At 46.4% G+C, this 14,500-nt stretch overlaps 1 protein-coding gene across 1 annotated transcript in view; it reads left to right on the top strand.

Moving 5' to 3' along the window:
* LOC138452544 (balbiani ring protein 3-like) overlaps positions 1-14,500 on the top strand; it is a 359,195-nt gene that overhangs the window by 26,250 nt on the left and 318,445 nt on the right. Inside the window, exon 2 of the mRNA XM_069604989.1 lies at positions 6,171-6,326. Coding sequence (XP_069461090.1) covers positions 6,171-6,326 — 156 coding nt within the window. The remainder of the gene's footprint in view (positions 1-6,170; positions 6,327-14,500) is intronic.

The following is a 14,500-nucleotide window of genomic DNA, read 5'->3' as shown; positions in this document are numbered from 1 at the left end:
CCTTCCATGCTACTTTGAGTCCTTTTCAAAGTCATCTGACATACATGCTGTAGTCAAAGACCCATGTCCTGCAGTAATTGCAAAGGCCCTAAAACTGCAATTCCCTCACTGTTTTTGGTCTGGCCATTTTCATAATCGCTTCTGCTCTGTCAGAGGTCACTTTTCTTCCTTCTTGGGATATTAGTTGGCCTATGTATAAGAATTCTTTCTGACAATATTGCATTTTATCTTTGTCTTTCTTGTACCCCATCTCTGCCAAGACTGTCATCAACTTTACTGAGTCTCTCCTGCACTGTTCCTCTGTCTCGACGCACACCAAAATGTTGTCTACATATTGTATCACTGCACTGTCAAGGTGCACATTCCCTAGGTCCATCTGGTGTACCTGGTTGAAGATTAAGGGAGACTCACAATACCCCTGAGGTAAATGAAGGCCACCAGCGTTTTCCTATTTTGCAAATCTTGCTTTTTCAACTATACCTGACCAAGGACTAATTTCAATGGCTGCACAGACCGACTCACAGACTTCAATTCACAGTATTACGCTACTATTAAAAGATGCCAGCCCAAATGCTGGCTACTCACACTCTATACAGTGCTCAGCTGCTCATGAGCTCAGTTAATTCTGTAAAAGAGGCTGGCCAGTATTGTGCAGTACAGGCATGGGTCAAGAATATGTGGTACTAATTTCATGAAAACAGACACAAGAAGAAGGTACAAGGACTGGGGCCCTTCCAACTCTCAAAGCCCACCTGTGGGGCAGGACTGGTTCTGGTGAACACCCTGGTAGGCCTCCCACCCCAGTTTGAGTGGGTTCTCCACACCCTCTTGACAGGTTTATGTCCCAGATACTATCACAAAGGTTTTCTACTCTTAGTAGCCTTAGAGACAACTCTTTACCCTCATTCCTTGCTTAATTTATGTTCTCTGAAGGGATTTCTTTGTAGAGCTATTGTGAACGAGCCGGCATTTAACTTATGTATGAAAACCTCCTAATGTATTTGTAGAAGAGGAGAGTATGTGTGATCCCAATTGTGCCTGTTATTTTTATACCGATGTTTTAAGTGTGTCCTTAATGTTAAAGATCATTGTCATGGCTAAAAGGTTAATGGACGACTCCAAGCCAAGTTATACAGATCAATGGCTTTTACTATAACAAACAGAATCTAAGTGTTTCAGTTTAACTGGGGCTTATTTGAGGGAATTCTAGAAAAACAATTGAGCTTCTCTATACGTTTGTGGTCCTCAATTCTTCCCTCACTCTCTTAGATTATTCCTCCCAAGTGGAAAAAAGTCCCTCTCAACTGATGTGATGTTGGTACCCTGAACTTCTTTCTTGGCTGAATGTAATCTTACTTGTCAGAATGTCACTTGTCTTATTCTTGTCCTATGAACTTTAGTACCACTACCCCTCATGCCTTGGGTCATCCGAATGTGGGCCAGGTACCAGAGACTTAAGGTCTTTGCAGGTAGTCAGGGATCATCCTGGGCACTGTTCCTCCCCCAAAGCAGGACTTAAAAGGAGCAGTAGTCACAACCAGCCCTCACAGAGTATTCGGGGTGGATTCTATCAGGCCACACAGCATTGGACATGGAGTACAGTTGATTTCGGAGACAGCCAGTGATACCACTTTGGCGACTAAGGGTAGATGTACTGGAGGATGATAATTTTACCATAGGTACATGAATCTATTGATTCCCCGAATTAAGATGATGTATGGCACAGCATTTGACAATGGGATCCTTCCGGAGTCCATGCGGTAGGCACTGATTACTGTGTTATGAAAAAGAGGGAAATACCCTAATTACTTTCAATCATCACTGATCAATGCTGATGCAAAAATATTGGGGAGGGCTTTAGTGACAAGACTGTCGAGGGTGGTATCGGGTCTGATAGATCCAGACCAATGCAGGTTTGTGTGTGGCCGGAACACCTCCGTGAATCTCAGGTGACCTCATTACATCATGGAACACATATGCCAGGGAGAAGCAGATATGGCCCTAATGTCCCTAGATGCCATCAAGGCCTTCGATTCTGTTGAGTGGGTTTGGTTGTTCAAGGTGTTAGAGGCATTTGGCCTAGGTTCTGTTGTATTGCGATGGTTCCAGTGGTTAAACAGAGACCCAATGGTCAAGGCAAAGATGTGGGAATGTGTTTCCTCTTGCTTGGTACTAGCAAAAGAGGGACAAGACAAGGTTGTCTGGTACCGCCAATTTAATTTGCTATGGCGCTAGAACCACTGGTTTGTACTTCAGAAAATATGTACCTGAGAAGGGAATCGAGATCCGCGGTACTAGGCAGAATATATCATTATATGCAGATGATGGTCTTTTGTATGTGGGCAACCCAGTTAATACCCCGATACCGTTAGAAGTGTTGGATTGGTTTTGTAAATATTTTCTGACATATTTTAGGAAACGTATGTATAAGTAATGTATAAAATACAGGTAGAGCACTAGGGGCATCGGGGACGCAAGTGATTTCTCTAAAACCGTGCTGTTATCCCTAATGGGGAGGATAGCGTTATGCAAAATGGTGGTTCTCTGCCAGCTACTGTATTATTTTGCCAATATCCCATAATCAAGAAAATGTTCTTTAAATGCTAGATAGAAAACTGGGAATTTCTGGTGGCACAGGAAGACAGGGAGTGTCCCTAGTGACGGTGAGAAGGCTGCACCAGGATGGGGGAGTGTTACTTTCAGACTACGAATCGTACTTTATATCAGCGCATTTACAGGCTATAGGGAGATGGGACGACTCGAGTGAGGGGGAAGTACAACGATTACTAGGAACCGTTCCAAGACAGACATGGGATCAAGCTGCTATGGGGCCCAATAGTATCAGTGGGGTGGGAGAACATATATGAGGTCCCGTGAGAAGTGGGAAAATGTCATCGTATTCTAGAGTGAAAATGGTGTACAGCCCGGAGCTTCCCTTGGGATTCGACAGCAGATCATGGAATTGCTGAAACACATGGTCTCATCAAATTGCGTAGGTGGGATGTGACAAGATAGGGGATTTCTTTGATGGGGGAAGATTGCTTACATTCGAACAGTGGAGAGACAAATATAGCATGCACAGGGGCTCCTTCCTGTTACATGCAGAGGTGGTGAAAAGGATGGCGGGCATATGGGAAGGGATTGTGGAGGTACCAGAAACTGATCCAGGGTTGCATACCATATTGACACTGGGAGGGGCTAGGAGAGCTACCATGCGCCTATATGTGGGATTCAGGGCATTAAACCCAAGGTCGGATTTGGGGGTGAAGGAGAAGTGGGGGAGGGACTTAGGGGAAGAGATATCGGAAGGCACATGCATGTGGATATAGAAACAGGTAAATAAAGTATCCAGGGACGCACAATTCTGACTGATTCAATAAAACATTTTTACACAGGGGTTATATGACTCCATGGAGGCTACATGCCATGAGTCAAAGGATGCCCCATAGATGTCCATGGTGTGGAGAAATCCTGGTGGGGTTTTGGCGCATGATGTGGGGATGTCCGGTGATAGACTCATTCTGGGAGGTAGTGGTAGCTATGGTCAATACATTAGTGCGTGGAGCATACGGGTGCATATCAGCTATCTGTCTACTTGGGCTGATACTGGGAAAGAAAGAAAGGATGAAGACCAAGAGGACACAGTTTGTATTGATTGTAGCCAAGAGACGGATTGCAATCTCTTGTAAAAGCCCCACAGGCCAAACAATACAGGCATGGGTAGAGATGCACCAAGATGTGGCTTTGCTGAGATGGTGATACTAAGCGAACAGGATGAGACAGAGGAAGGAGATGATGTAGGGATGGAATGGGGACAGATGCTAAAGGAACTAACCACCTTGATCAAAAGGGACAGGAACGATAGGGCAAAGGGGACATAGACACAGGTCATGGAATTGGGGGACAGAGTTGTGGAATGTTGTATAGATCTGGGGAGGCCAGAGAAGTGGGGGACATGGAGGCTGGTCGATCAGAGCTGCACAGGGTAAGATGGAAGGGGCAGGGTTGGATAATGCTGAATGTGATATTTAATAAGCATATAATTTTGTATGCAACGAGGAGACTATATGAAAAGCCGTAGCAATGAAACACTCTATATTGTTATAACCAAATGTTAATAAAACAGATTTACATTTTATCTTTCAACAACACCTGCCACACAAATTAAAATCCCTTTCTCACTCCACAAACTGTACTGTGTTACTGTATAAAATGACAAGCCCAAATCTGGCAGAATCAAGTTGTAAAGCGCTCCACTGATTTGCTGCAGCTATAGTGTTTGCGCTGTAAGCAATTAAATAAAATACATGCCTTGTGATCATTTAGTAAACCCACTATCATTTTTTAAACTTCTTTCAATAAAAACACCTGACAGAGTCCACTCTTCGCATGTCTCCTCACCCTCACCTGACTCTGTATCCCCTTCAAGCATGGCACAATATCAGGCTCCCAACATGCCGGAAGTAGGGGGGCGGGACTTCCTTCAAGCATGTCACAATCTCAGGCTCCCAAGATGCCGGAAGTCGGGTGGCGGGACTTCCTGCAGAGACATTCACCTGACTCTGTATCCCCATCAAGCATGGCACATCTCAGACTCCCAACATGCCGGAAGTAGGGGAGCGGGACTTCCTGCAGAGGCATTCACCTGACTCTGTAGCCCCATCAAGCTTGGCACGATCTCAGGCTCCCAACATGCCGGAAGTAAGGGGCGGGACTTCCTCCAGAGGCATTCACCTGACTCTGTATCCCCATTCTCCCACTTATTGCTCTGTTTCAGTGCTCCACTCTGCACCCTCCACTTATTTTCCATGCTTCAATCTCCCACCAACAGCCTCCTCCACCCCAATCATAGGCCCAGCACTTCCCCCCTGAATACACCGGCCATAACCCCGGCATCAATCCATTGGTAACTGTAACCAACACATACCCATAACTCATTCCCATTTACCCAAGAAAAGTGTAGAATGAGACCTGATAGTTTGTTGGCATAAAAAGGGCGCAGAATTTATTCCACAATAACAAAAACCACACTGCACACATTTGCGGAAAAAATTGTTCGCAAGATGCGGCTACTGCTCCGTGTGCACAGAACCTGCTTCCCCCTTTCTTTCCTAAGAGTCCATAAGTAGGCCCAACTCTCGCCACCTTGGTATCTGAACCTCTCCTGCCCCTGTAGGTGCCCCTGGGTGGGGAGAGTACCGTTTCTTCGGGGGAAGCTGAGCCGTAATTGTTCCTCCCCGACGGCCCTGCCGCTTAGGCTCCCAAGGGGCGCTGGGTCCAAGAAGAGCGAAGACCCTTCCTGCTTTCTCCTGGCTCCTCCAGTGTCTGTCTCCTGTGTTTGTCTGGCCAAACACCGCCACACTACCTTGTCGTCCTGCGACGCTGACGACCAGATGCTCCTGCTTGTTCTGTTCGTAGGGTTGGTGGGTGGGAAAACAAAACCTTCTCCTGTTGTCCACGAGCGGGGGTCCCTTGGGTGCAGCTCGATGCTGCCTTCCGTGCGGGCCTCGCTCGCTATAAAGGGGGAAACCCCTCCCCTTTCCTTTGTCTGCCCTTCGCGGGCTTTCCTTGTGCCTGCCACGCTTTCTGCTTCGCGGGCTTTCCCCCTTTTTGCCGCGCTCCTGTTTCGCGGGCTTTTGCCTGTTTTACCGCCTTGTACCGGCGCCTCCCCCTCCTTCGCAAAAAAGAGGGGGGTGGGCGAGCGATCCCCAAGGAGGACACTGCCTGGGTTATCGGGGGTGCCTCCTCCATTTTGCTCTGCCTTTGTCGTCAGCCCTGGCATTGCTTATTGTTGGGACACTGCACTTCCTTTGTTCTGACCGTAGATGGCTGCATAACAACGGCAGAGGCTTTGCCAGGGAGGGGATAGCTGCCTGTGCTACCACATGAAATGAAGGAGGAGGAAGGCGCAATGGCGTAGGCGCACCTAGCACTACCACCTGATAGACCCTTCTGCCCCTTATAGGTGACATGCAAAGGATGCTTTTGCGTAATCCCTCTCACCCAGCACACATGAAAAGGATCAGTATTCCGTTGCCATTGCAGAACTCACAGCAGAATGGATGAATATGCAGGGGGGGCACTAAATTTCAGCTCTGCAAGAACTCATTTGTATATTTAGTTTCTTACAAGTTCTGCCAACTTCATCTATTTGTTCTGTCTCGTTGCAGATAAAAAGGGCTCTTGCCCCTTGTCTCCCAGTTCAATAAACTGCACAGCTTTGGAGAAGAAGCCGGTGCCTCAATGCAGCAGTGACCAGCAGTGCCCTGGGAAGCTGAAATGCTGTGAATACAACTGCAGCATGCAGTGCAAGATGGCGGTCACAGGTGCAGCGCGTCATCCATCTTAGCGTCACATTCGTTTCAAACCACCTGGGCCAGTTAGGTCCCATTTCCCTTTCATTTTGCCTGCCGTCATTGTTATTCGCGCTCTTTTATGACCTCTCTTAACCGCCACTTTGTATTCATTTTTTAGGTGAACAATCGGTCTCTCTGTTTCATCCCCAGTAAATTTTTCGCCAATTTATGTCATGCTAATTCAATTCCAATTTTACTAAAACACACTCTAATCAGACCATCCAACTTATGGCGATTTTGCGATTTGCAAAAAAATCGCAAAATTTGCCATTTCCCGCAATTGCCGCTATAAATCATTAAATGAGCGCAAAAAAGACACGTTAGCTTAGTATGTCTTTTTTCGCGCTCATTTAATGATTTAGAGCGAACACAGCTGGCTGCTGATTGCAGCAGCTTGAGGGTTAACACCTCGGCTCTGCGTTGCAGGCCCAGGATTGGAGGAGGGTCACGCAGGCCTGGGAGATGCACAGCATTTGGCTGTGACCCCAGGCACCTCCAAGGCTCATTGAGTGCCCGAGCTGACAGTTGGTGAAGCTAGCCAGGTAAGCACTGGCCTGTCCACTCATCTGCCCCCAACTCAGAGCACCCAAAGAGGCCACTGCAATGTTTTAATTCCCGGCGCTCGACAGGAAAGTAAATTACTTTCCTGTCGAGCGCCGGAAAAGAAAGCATAAACTTAATGCTTCCTGATGCTCGTCTACAATTGGTATCATGCAGCCCAGCCGGCTGGGCTGCATGATACCAATTGAAGACTCTCGTAGCTGTATTAATTTCAAATTGCTTTACAATTGGTATCATGGGCTGCATGATACCAATTGTAAAGCAATTTGAAAACGAATACAGCTACGAGCGTTTGTATCATGAAGCCCAGCCTTGAATCAAGGCTGGGCTGTATGACACCAATTACGCACAAAATTGGGTGTTAAAATTTATGAAAGGCAAATGCCATTCATCCTGTGCAATTTTGGTGGTTATGCAAAGCCAATTTAATGATATATGCATATTTCACCTTGATATGCTAATTTCTGATGACATCACATGCCATTGCATTTGTTAATGAGTTCCCTCCCCCACTTTAATTTGTAGGACTTTATCCCTGGTAGTGTTGTGATGTTTCATTTCTGTTTGTGGGTGTGTTTAGTCACCATGTGTGGGTGGCATAACCAAGGAATTATGACCACCCAAGAGAGTTCATTGTTTGGCTAGGTATTATGGGCTTGCAGTTACTGCCACTGCATTGCCCCTGTGTCTTGGCCTCATGGATTCCTTCCACGGAGAAGTGTAGAGTTGTTCCCCCTCTCTCCTGGGGTCATAGGACAAGCGAAAAGCAAACCTATGGGCTTCAACCAGGGTTACACTTTTGAATTCAAGCCTATCTGTTTATTTGCTTTCCACTTGTCTGCTGGAAGTAGTGGCACAGCACCATTTCCTTGGAGCTCATCAGGCTGTATGCCCCTTCCCCCACCACAATCCAAAATGGTAGGCTGTGGTGACTCGACCTGGCTATCCTACTTAGCGCAGCCAGACAGAACACATTTTGTTCCTCACTAACAAAAGCCTTGCAATTACTTGGTTTTAGGCTAAAAAAGATGTTAAATGATATATTTTTCAACGTTAGAAAATGCCGCAAAAAACGCAGTTGGGTGCCGCAATTTATTTCTTTTTTGTGCCGCAATATTTTCCATTTCATGCCGCAATTTTCTGGAGGGTCTGTCTAATGTATAGCTGCTTATGCCTTCATATGACGTAACCAAACGAAAACGCCAAATAAAATCACAGCATTTGCTTTGCGCTGTGGGAACGACGAACTTACACATCACCTGCAACAAAAGAGAATTGCACATGACAAAATGTCTCTCCTGCGCCAGCGGAACACAAGGGGTCTCCCAGGCTGCAGCAAAGTCCTGAGGAGGAGGAGAGCTAGAGAAGATCAGATCAGGGGAGATGTTTCATCAGGAGACCTGGGGAAAGCAGGAAGGACGTGTAGGAAAGAGATACCAGCTCAGAGAGGAGAACTGCTATGATGCAGAGGAGTTTGGCGAGAAAAGGAGTTACCATCAGGGGTGATGTTGGGGGAGAGAAACGGAGGAAAATCATAAAAGAATAGGGAGGAGTTGGGTAGAACTGGGCACGATATCTTTAGGAGGTGGAGGGCAGGACATGGATTTCAGAAAAAGAGGCCTCACGCTCAGGTGTAGGGGAGGCTTGAGGAGGTTCTGGATAACCCACACATCTGCAGAGGGCAAATGAGCTGAGATTGGCGGGAGGCTCAAGGCCCACATCAGCTTGGGCCTGGGGAGAACAGCTAGAAGAAGGCAGAATTACAAAGCCTTAGGAGATGAGAGGACACCAAGTGACCCTTGAAAATTAGACTAGGCTGCTTATGGCGGCCAACCTTGTCCTGGGCACAAACCTAAGTGGGCGGGGGAGGATTGAGATGGTGAAACCTCACCAGGGCAGGGCAACCATCTCCATCGCCTGGAGGAGTTTTTCAGGTTCTCTCTTAACCCAAGATGAGATGGCCATTGAGGCCAGGAACACCATACGCTAGCCACAAGGGTTCATGACGCAGCAAAACTGCAGCCCAAAGACAAAGAACAGGATCACCCGTGTGCATGACGCAGGACTCTATTTGTGAAAGTCTCTACCTTACTGGGATGCTTCCAACCCCATTTTGTTTTGTTGCTGCTGAAGTGGACTCAGGAAGAGGTCCGCTCTGCATTGAGCTCAGAAGGGGCTTCTGAACAATGATCAAGTTCTTTTGACAGAAGAGTCAAGGACGAGATGGTTTGATGTCTGGACCACATTAAGGCCAAGAATGGCAGGGAAACATTGCATATGCTCCATAGACCTAGTGCATAATCGGACACAAGATTTTGCGCTGGGACGTCCAGTGTGTCTCAATTAAGATGGGAAGCAATGGCCTCCAAACGTGGTACGCCTACACATCAACTGCTTGGAGGTCTCACCTGGGCTCTTTGCACTCACTGCTGCTTCCTCATGCAGCTGGACGAAGACCTTTGAACTTTCTGCCTCCATAGGAGCGTTACAGTCTGGGCAGAGTAACAGCATTGTCTGTTGGCTGGATCTCTAGTTATTTGACTGACTACAGTGATTTGGGCTTAGACCTTTCAGTAGATGGTGACTATTTGGGGTCTGCGTGAAAAGATCTCATTGTGGTTAAACGGACGACTGGGCAGATTTTTCAGGTGGAGACTGGATCCATAAGCAGAAGCTTCTGGAGGCTTTCCTTTGAGCATGGCGTTGTGGACAGAGTATGCCTTTCCCATCTTGATTCTGCTGACACTTGTGCAAGCGCGACCCTGACTCTGGAAGTGATGAAGTGAGGCTGGTGTTGATGTCTCCATTCTGGACAATTCAAGCACAGCTTTTTCCTCAGCCTCTCATCCAGGCAAGATCCATGAATCTCCTGGTCTAGAGGAATCCAGGGAATCTTGGAGAAGGACAGGTCTTGCTTGACGTGTCCGCAGTGAGCCATGGGCGCCTAATACAGCTAAGAATTATAGATCAGCCTGGCATGGTTGATGCTTGGAATGGTACTAGCATTACAATTTGGTGGTCAATGTGGTCTATTTCCTGTATCATTTGGCGGTGGAAGGCATAGCATATAGAACCGTGAACAATTTCAGCACGCCAGGAGCTGGTGGCTGGATGGTATGCTGATACCAGAGCAGCTCTAGTGCACAGATTCCCTAAAGAAACTTGGCTAATTAAGCCACCACAGCCCAAGTATTAAACCTTATGGGTGTGAAGGAAAGTCCCACATGCTGCTCGCTTGGCCTAATAATGAGGGTGTTTTGTGGAATCTTTGTCAGGTCAACTTACTTAGCTGATATGTTTGATCTCTTTCAAATGAGTTAGAGATTTTCCAGGCCCTGAGGAAGTGATTGTTCACATGTCCTGGAGGACAAAGATGTTTTGATGGAACTAATTATCCCACAGCAAAGTTTGTATGTTGTCATGCGCCTCAAGACTTATGAGTAGGCGATGGCTAACTGGCTAACTTTGCTTGTCTAGGGGACCATCAGTTACTCTTAGGAGGCAGTGTAAGGTAGTGTCCTCTCCAACTCTGGCCGGCTGGTTGTGATGGATTATGTCGGGCAGCTGCTGAATATTGATTTCCGGTACTCATTCAGCATGTACCGCTATAGCCTCTAAGACATTTCCTTTGTTGGTATGGCCCGGAGGACATTATGAAGCAGCGGATTGGTCAGGGGTGTCGGCGTTCTAGGAATTCTTTTTAAACTGCTAAACCAAGTAGCCCTGTTGGTGGAAAGTAGGTTATAAAATAGCATAATTACACTCTCTGATCTTACGGCAGAATTCAGGTTTCCTGTACTATTGTGCTGGGAATCCATTCTTCTGTTGAAGACACAGAGATAAGTATTATCCCTCCCCATGTATAGTGGTACGTACAGCTTGTTAGGGATTGTTAGTTGGTGTTGCGGTTCGGCTGGGCAACTGTTTTTCCCTGCGCTTTCTATTGGATATGTGGTAGTTGCCGCTGCTTCTACCTCTTATGTTTGTCAGAGGGTCCTCTTCTATACGATAGCTACGTTCGTTGCTTATCATGTTGTTGGCAAGCTTTGCCCCCTCCCTTTGGCTGGTGGCCTTTCATGATGATCTCGTTCAGGGTTAGAAGGTGAATTGGCTTTAGAGGTTTGGCCATTTGATCAAGTTTAGTTGGAGAAAAGGTTGAAGCAAATTTCCCAGTGCTTCTAGATGATGAGAATAGAAGTGTCACCACGTCTCAGGATGGAGTCCTGTGGAAAGACCTGAGGAAGAGAAAGGCATGGGCTGTGACTCAGTCGGATGATTCATAGTGTGGGTTGAGTTGGCGATGTGTTTGCCTCAATTTGTTCTTCAACAGGATTTCAAGGCTTCATAGAATTAAACACCATTAAATATCTGCTTATGCTTATTTTCTGCAAACATTGGAAATGTGTTTTGTGTCACATAAAGCATGTTGAAAAAGTGTTGAAAAATGTAGTGACAGTAAGAGAGGACTTTGACAGGAGAATATCATTTGAAGTTCTAAGCATGGATCAGTTAGAAAATAAGTGTCACTGGCCAGAGATAAATGGACAACTCGAGACCGAAACAAGTTCCAGCCAAGAGTAATTTATTAGAGATAGAATTCAGCGGTACAGTAAGGCTATAGCTATAGTACGGAGTTGCCAGAATACAACAGGAGCCATATGTCTCCATACAACAGTGCAGAGTTTCAAAGAAAAGCACAACCAGTGAGAGGGACTTTGAAATCCTAAACTAAAGTAGAATCATGGTACTGAGAAGAGTTTGTGGTCAGGGCTTTGTTGCCCAGGGTGGTTGTGTTTCATCTTCTGCGTCATAAACCTGAGTAGACAATGAGAACATAGAATAGAGCGGTGCGATGCACGTGCCCTGGGTGTTAAACCTGAGGGAATGTTTCATGAAGGACACTTTTATTGGGGTCAGAGTATGGATTGATGACTGGAGGATGAAGACGCAAAGCTACTTACAGCTGGACACACCTTACAGCGGCACCGCCATGTTCTGAAGAATAATCTACAGTCTTACAGTACATACCACCTGGCTCAGAGTCATCTCTGTGCGCATCACCCATTACAGAAATATAGTGACGAGGTAAACCAAACTGCTCGGGCGGGGACTTCCGCCGCCCTCAGTGGAGATCATCTATAGCCCCCCCAAACCCTTGAAGAACGGGTACGCCTGACAGTGAAGAGCAGAGAGCGGGTGAGTCTGCTACCTAACACTGCAAGGAAAATGGTTCAGCCTGTGAGTACCCCAATATCAGTACGTTACTAGGTATGTTTCCTAGTGCTGCCAACCGTTTGCTCCATTCTTGGGGTTTTGGACTCGGGGCAGTATATGGCGATGAGGAAAATACTGTTATTAGTAGTTGGGCTGTTCTTTGAGACCAAGGTATTAGAAGGATTTGATACACCCACTATCAAGATGTGGCAGGTGGTTCTGGTAGATTCATGCAATATTCCAACCAGTTTCTTAGAACGTGTGTAAATGTCTGATAATATGGCCCCCATGTTGTACAAGTCCACTATCCAGGCTGTGTCCCCAGGTGCCTCTTCAGCTGCTGAGCTGTTGTTATGGGTGATGTGTGACTCCACACATTAGATGAATCAGGCCCAATGGTTGTGTTCCCATTGGCGAATGCAACATTGTGTTTCTGAAGAGATGGAAAGAAGCACATGGGAGATAACAAAGGCTGCAAAACTACAGTTGGCGTTTCCAGGATGGGAGCAGGGACAGCCGTCCCCGTGGATCGATATTGGGCTTGTGAGCCTAGAGCCTACATGAGATGTTGCGACTCACGCAACTTCCGTGATGGAGAGCAAGTGTTTGAATGCTCTAGGAATGAATGCCTGTAATAAAAATTATTTATTTATTATATAGCACTGCACACTCATAGGTCTCAGAGCACTGTAATAACAGAAGACATTTATATCCTGTGCTACTCAATGTATCGACCTTGGAACGATGGAAGGCTGAGTTGATCCTTCCGGGAATCAAACATGCAACAGCTTGTACTGCAAGAAAGGGTTAATGTCTCTGTTAGTACCGGTAATGGGCCCTCTACGTCTTGACTGTCTAAGAGGCAAAGGAGTGGGGGGCAGAGATGCCCGGGGTGATCATTCAGAGCAGTACGGAAATGTAGTGACAACTATCCTAAAACTGTCAGCAAAAGACCTGAAGGCCTGCATGTTTGCTTGGATTGTTATCTGTCCTATTCAGAGCAACAGATGATATGCAGAGAAGTTCTCCCCCTTTCTACAAGCATGTTTCAGCACCTCCATTGACTGCCTGTGAGTTTAGGACCTTATGCATTACTCAGTCGGCTCTTCGCAACACTGGGGCAGCCTACTTGCAAAATAAACTGGAGCGTTACCAGCCCACTGGGTGCCTCCGTTCATCCTCCCAAGTGCTATTAAAAGTTATACGCTACCATAGAGCCTGGTTGGGTGGCCGCTCTTTCTCGGTTCTTGCCCCCACCTTGTGGAACATGTTGCCAGCTTGGAGATTATCTTCAGTTCCGCAAAGCACTGAAAGTCTCTTCTAACACTCTTTACGGCACTGTAGCATTCCTGGACTGTCCATCCGTCTCAGCGCCTTGGTGTCTTCGTGCCTTAGTTTGCGTACAATACATTACATATGGGTTAGAGAGCGGGTGGTTCGCTCTTTTATGGTGAATGCACAGCCTTCGTTAATAATATCCTTTGATTGGATGTTGGAAATAGTGAGTATGAGATGCATACATTTGATTTTTGAATGTCAGCAGAGAGGTAAGTCAGTTGTTCTAATACCTGATTTGGAGCAAGTGTAACAGTCAGTGAACAGGGTGTTGTGTATGGTGCAGAACTTGAGCTAGGCATTTTCAAAATAAAGTAACGCAAAGGGAAGGAACTTAATGTAAATTGGTAATAGTCTCTTGGTGGGATATGCGACCTGGGGGATGAAGAAGGTTGTTGGGCTGCAGGTGCAGACTGTTGCTAGGCAGCCGTGATTATAGGGGTGCTGTCGCTTCAGATAGGTCAGATGAGGTACATCCAGCTGGCAGGATATGGACGTCTAGGCCAACATCCCTATTCCAGATGGTTGTTGAGGTTGAAAGGTCCCCCACCCTAACCCAAAATTCTGCCTGACCCACCCCAATCTACTATTGTCCTATTTTGCTCTGTGAAGTGATAGTTTTGGTGACATGGGTGAACAATAAGCACTCATTAAATTAATATAGTTGTACAGTGCTTAGAAACCAGATGAATCTTTTCTTCCTTTATTTATTCACACCCCAAATTGCAGTACAACTGCTCTAAAGCACAGTAAAGAAAAGAGGGGATGGCGTAGTTGGGAAAGATGAGTAGGCAAGTGGAAGATAAGGGGATCTTCATTACTAGTCAAAATGTATGGCTGAAGATTTGTAGTAAGACAGATACAACAATATAAGACAGCAAGGATAGCAAGGTTATCCGGACAATAAGTGAGAGGGCATGTATTACTAGTCTGGGGGAGGCTGAAGATTCCTAGTAAGAGAGATAATCAATAAAACATAGCAAGGTAATACAGACAATAAGTGAGAGGGCATGTATTACTAGTCTGGGGGAGGC

The sequence above is a fragment of the Ambystoma mexicanum genome, chromosome 4p (genome assembly GCF_040938575.1).
Source record: "Ambystoma mexicanum isolate Mex_15411 chromosome 4p, UKY_AmexF1_1, whole genome shotgun sequence".
Lineage (NCBI taxonomy): Eukaryota > Metazoa > Chordata > Amphibia > Caudata > Ambystomatidae > Ambystoma > Ambystoma mexicanum.
Note: the sequence above shows the minus strand (reverse complement) of the source record. Positions and strands in the feature narration are given on the sequence as shown.